Genomic DNA, 5,688 nt, shown 5'->3' with positions numbered 1-5,688 from the left:
TTTTTTTTTTTTTTAAAATTTTTTTATTTTTTTTTTTTTTTTTTTTTTTTTTTTTTTTTTTTTTTTTTTTATATTATATTCTTTTAATTTTATATATTTTGTATTTTGAATTTTGAACGCTTTCTTCTTAATATTCACATTTTCCTTTCGTTTGCTTTTATTCACTTTTTATTTTGAATTTATTTTTTAATACGTATTTTTACAAATATATTTATAAATTATAAGAAAAGATGAACAAAGAATTAAATTTAAATAAATTTTGAAGTAATAAAGTATTGATAAAAAAAAAAAAAAATATATATTTCAATTTTTAAAAATTTATATTTCAATTTTTTTTAAAAATAAAATTACATTTCAGAAGCATATTAATATAAATGAAAACATAAAATTAAAAAATGCATTCCTTATTTTAGAATAAATGTCTTTATGTAGTTGGATATTTTTAATTTGAAAGAAATATTTTTAATTTATTATTTCTTACCAATGCCTTTTTTTTTTTTTTTTTTTTTTTTTTTGTTTTATCATAATTATAACAGAAGTTTATAGTTTGTTTAATTCATAATGATAATATATTTTACAAAAGCATCTATTAAAAAAATGGATAATAGGAAAATAATATTTTTCTATAAAAAATAAAATCAATAATTTAACAAAGCGCTCTATATTTTTTAAAAATATTTATCAATTTAATTATATTTATTAGATGAGATATTTCTAGAATAAAAAAAAAAAAATAATATAAATGAATAAATATATAATATGAAAATATTATTTCTTTTTTTTTAAAAAATATATTTTTAAGAGGTTTAACCTTATTTATTAAAAACAACTGTTTAGTTTTAGTTTACTTCAATGGTTTTGATTTGATTAAATAATATATATTCAAAGAATTTTTTTTTCTTATAAAAAATAAATAAAAAACAAAAAAATATGATATATTTTTATAAGTGTAAAACTTTATATTTATTTTTTAAAATTATTAAATTATTTTTCTTCCTTTAAATTATTTCCAATATTTACAAATAGTTTCAAGATGGTTTTTTTTTTTTTTTTTTTCTTCTCTACATTTTAAGTTGAAATTATTTTCATCTTAATATTTACGTTTTTAAGTACATATTTTTATTATTTATTTTAAATAGTGCTTTTGCGTGAATTTCTTATATGTTTTAGTGATTAACAAAAAAGAAATTACAAATATTTTTTAATCTGTAAAAATATTACCAATTTTTTTTTTTTTTAATGATGTTAACAAAAAAAAAAAATATAATTTTTTTATCATAATTATTTTTTTTTTATTATTTTTACATATATGTAATAATTTATTTATTATATTTTATCATACCACATTTTTATTTAATTTTTCTTAAATATTAATTGAAATATATCTATTTTTAATGTTTTTTTTTTTTTTTTATTATCTTATATATTTTGAATTGTATTTATAATTTTACTTTTTTTAATGAATTAAATAAATTTTTTAATTAAATTCATTTGTATTTTTATACATAATTTTATTTTTATTTTAATTTTCATTTTTCTTTTAAAAAATATGGAAAAAATATCACCAGAAATTTTAGCTGCAAGAGCTAAGCTTAAAGAAAAAATGGGGGGTAATCAAAGACAAATAGGAGGAAAGGGTAGTGCAAGAAGAAAAATAAAGAAAGTTCATAAAAATACCATCTCAAATGAGAAAAAAATTAATTTGATTTTAAAAAAAATTGGAGCTTCTTATTTTGGGGATGTTGATGAAATTTCTGTATATAAAACAGATGACACATATTTAGAATTTAAAAAACCCAAATTATCTGCATCTTTACAATCTAATACTTATATTGTTACAGGAAAATTTACTGAACAAAAAATTGATATAAACAAAATATTTGAAGGATTAAAAGGTAATAAAAATTTAGATGTAAATCTTCTCGAAAAAATTAAGAATGATCCCAATATAAAAAATATTCTTAATAAGGAAAATGATTTAAAAAAAGAAAATGATGGAGTTGAAATACCAGATTTGGTGGAAAATTTCGAAGAAGTCTCAAAAGAAGAAAAATAACATATATATATATATATATATAAATGATATTTTATAACTCTTTTCTTTTCTTTTTTTTTTTTTTTTTTCCTTTTTTTTTTTTTTTTTTTTTTTTTTTTTACGACAAAATAATAGTATATAAGCAAAATTTATAAACATATTAATATAGATACTTTTATGTGAATAAGATTTATTTTAAAATAACTAATAATTTGTAACATATAGATTGTTTTTAATTATTTAAATAGAAAATATCAGAAAAAACTAAAATATTATAATGACATCAAAAACTATTTTTGTATAATAAGTTCCCTTTTTTTTTTTTTTTTTTTTTTTTCCAAATCAATTGCATAACGTTAGTATATTATAAACATAAAATAAACAAATTTAATCAGATAAAAAAAAAAAAAAAAAAAAATAGTTATGAAATGGTTGAATACAACATATAAACTCAAATATAAAAGTATTTATTGTTTCTATATGATAACAAAATTGATATTGAATACTTTTAAGAATTTTACTTAATAAAGGAAAACTTAATACTTCAGAATATAATTTTTTTTTTTTTTTTTCTTTTTTTTTTTTTGGTATAATTCTTATAAAAAATATATTTATTTTTTTCAAACTATTATTTTTTCTCTCATATAATGTCTTAAAAAAAATATAAAATCGTATGTATATTTTTTTTTTTTTTTTTTTTTTATATGTATGATGGTGTAGAATACAACAAAAGATGAGCTCATCCTTCTTTTTCATTTTTTTTTTTTATATATTTTTATGAATGAAAAAAGGAAATAAAATCCTTTTTATTTTATGTCCATTTTAAAATACTTTTTTCTCTTTTTTTGAAAAATTATAATAAAAGGCTATTTTCATACACTGGATAATTTACTATAGTAAAAGAATAAGAAAATAAACAAAAAAATTTTGAAATTGTTAATAATTCTTATATATAATTTCTAAAACATTGTAATATTATGATAAAAAAATATAATAAATCATCAATTCTTAAAACAAGAAACTTAAATTTTAAATTAAATATTTTCTATATATTTAAAAGAAAAAAGAAAAAAAAAGAAATACATATATAAAATAATGTAAATTTTTTTATATTTTTTTGTTTTCACATTATCTACAAGAAATAATATATAATATTATACTAATAATTCCAACTTAAAAATTATTTTAAAAATATCCTTTTATTTTTTTTTTTCTTAATATTTTCTGAGAAAAATAAAATAATAATTTTTTATAATTATTAGAAAATCTTAAAAATTTGGAATTTTTTTTTTTTTTTTAAAATAATATATTGACCCCCTTATACTCTCAGTGCATATAATGAATCATTAAGCATTTTTTAAAATAAATTTTTTCAAAATTATAGTATGCATGAATAAAAATATTTATATAAAACATAAAAAAGTATAAAAATATATAAAAAAATTTATTCATAATTTTATATATATAATATATATATATATATATTTACATATGTATATGTATTGTGATTAATATTTTATTTTTAATTTTTTGTATATTTTTTTATAAATTTATATATATATATATTTTTCATAATATATAGAAAAATTATTTTCAAATTATATATAGAAAAAAAAAAAAAAAAAAAAAAACACAAGGTTTATATATATATATTTATATAAATTAATTATATAAATTACATTAAATTATCAATTAAAACAAAATGGGAGGAAAATCAAGAGGTAAACGATCAGGAACACGATATAAGTTTTCAAAAAAATTTCGTCAACATGGAGAATGTTCAGCTAATAAATATTTAGAGAAATTAAAATATGGTGATTATGTTGATATAATTTGTGATTCTACTCAACAAAAAGGAATGCCATTTAATTACTATCATGGAAGAACAGGAAAAGTTTTTAATATTACTAAGAGGGGTGTTGGTGTTTTAGTTAATAAAAGAGTTAAACATAGAATTGAATTGAAAAAGGTTTGTGTAAGAATTGAACATGTAAGAAAATCTAAATGTAATCAAGATTTTCTTTTAAGAAAAAAACAAAATGCAGAATTAATTAAAGAAGCAAAATTAAAAAATGAACGTATTTGTATTAAAAGAAAACCAGAAGAACCAAAACCAGCTGCTATGATAAAAGTACCAAAATCAAAAATTATTACAGTAGAACCATTACCATTTTATGAAGAATATTAAATGACAAGAAAGAATAAAAGAATATATAAATAGATTATCAAGAAAAAAAAAAAAAAAATAATGTATAAAAAAAAGAATAAATAAAAAAAAATATCAATAAAAAATAGAAAATACAAGATAAAATCAACGAAGTTTTATTGACATTAAAAATATGGTAAAAATTAATAAAAATATTTTAAAATAATAAGAATATATTAAAAATAAATATAACTAAAATAAAAATAATCATTAAACAAATAAATTTAGAAGTAAATATCATTTAAATAGTTTTAATTAACTGAGTTGTAATATGCAAGTATTTATGCTTTATAATAATATTAAATATCTATTTTATTATTTAATTTTTTATCCATTAGAAAGAACTTTGTTTTATTTTTCTATTTTTATATAATTTTTTTTTCTTTTTTTTTTTTTTTTTTATTCAAACAAATAGATAAAATAATTTTTAAAAATTTTGAACAACATAATGATGTTTAAAAAAGAAAAAAAAGATACTAAAAATTTATGTAATCTTTAATTTCCTTAAGTTTTTTTCTTTTTTTAAAAAAAAAAAAAAAAAAGTTGATTTATCACTATTTCTGAAAAACTTGTATTTTTTATTTTTATGTAAAAAAAAAAAAAAAATATATTTTTATAAAAAATTAAACATAATGTTAGGTAAATTTTAATATTTAATAAAAATATTTTTTTTTTTAAAAAAATTATAGTACCTCAAAAAAGAATTACTGGGGAATCAAAAATAAAATTGGATTCAAATACATTTAAAATTCAGTGTTATTTTATAAAAAAAAAAAAAAAAAAAACATATTTATTTACTATTTTTTATGCTTTATATATGTTTAATCATTTTTTTTTTTTTTTTTTTTATATGCATATAGTTCATTTTTTTAATTATGTGTTAAAATTTTTTTTTTTTTTTTAACTTTTTTTTTATTAAAATAAACTGCATATTATCATGTTGGTGCTAATCTATATTTTTGATTTTCTTAAAAAATAAAAATTTACGATAAATGAATTCTATAGAAGAAAAAAATTTTTTTTTTTATCTGATTTATTTAGCTCCTATATTTTTTTTTTTGCTTTGCAACCTATTTGTATAAAGAATATTTTATTATTTTTATTTTTTCATTAAAAATATCCACAAAAATGGATATGAAAAAAGAGGAAGATGCAACAGGTGAATCTAATGAGGCAAATGAGAATATATATGAGGAATTATTTTCATATGCTAATAGTGATAATGAAATTGTAAAAAAGGAAAGTTTAAGAATTATATTAAGTTTATTAGAAGAAAATGAATTAATAGAATACATTAGAAAAAACAATAAAAAGTGTTTTAAAATTATTATTTCAAATTTAAATTCAAGAAATAAAATGTTATCACTTGAATGTTTATTAAATTTATCTGCCCGATTACCAAAAGGTTACTATAAAAAAAAAAAAAAAAAAAAAAAAAAAAAATATT

General features: G+C 15.1%; 3 protein-coding genes across 3 annotated transcripts in view; all 3 read left to right on the top strand.

Moving 5' to 3' along the window:
• Positions 1-1,549: 1,549 nt before the first annotated feature.
• PGAL8A_00297500 (basic transcription factor 3b, putative) lies at positions 1,550-2,056 on the top strand (the record flags this gene model as incomplete). The annotated part of the gene is made up of 1 exon (XM_028671971.1): positions 1,550-2,056. One exon carries the CDS (start codon positions 1,550-1,552, stop codon positions 2,054-2,056), a length of 507 nt encoding a protein of 168 aa, XP_028528571.1.
• Positions 2,057-3,737: 1,681 nt separating this feature from the next.
• RPL21 (60S ribosomal protein L21, putative) lies at positions 3,738-4,223 on the top strand (the record flags this gene model as incomplete). Its single annotated transcript, XM_028671970.1, has 1 exon — positions 3,738-4,223. The coding sequence occupies one exon, from the start codon at positions 3,738-3,740 to the stop codon at positions 4,221-4,223; it is 486 nt and encodes a 161-aa protein (XP_028528570.1).
• A 1,146-nt stretch (positions 4,224-5,369) lies between these two features.
• PGAL8A_00297300 (conserved Plasmodium protein, unknown function) overlaps positions 5,370-5,688 on the top strand; it is a gene marked incomplete at both ends in the record, with an annotated part of 2,452 nt that continues 2,133 nt past the window's right edge. Inside the window, one exon of the mRNA XM_028671969.1 lies at positions 5,370-5,646. Within this exon, the coding sequence (XP_028528569.1) occupies positions 5,370-5,646 (277 nt within the window). The remainder of the gene's footprint in view (positions 5,647-5,688) is intronic.

Source organism: Plasmodium gallinaceum (assembly GCF_900005855.1).
Source record: "Plasmodium gallinaceum strain 8A genome assembly, contig: PGAL8A_v1_87, whole genome shotgun sequence".
In the NCBI taxonomy this organism is placed as follows: Eukaryota; Apicomplexa; class Aconoidasida; order Haemosporida; family Plasmodiidae; genus Plasmodium; species Plasmodium gallinaceum.
Note: the sequence above shows the minus strand (reverse complement) of the source record. Positions and strands in the feature narration are given on the sequence as shown.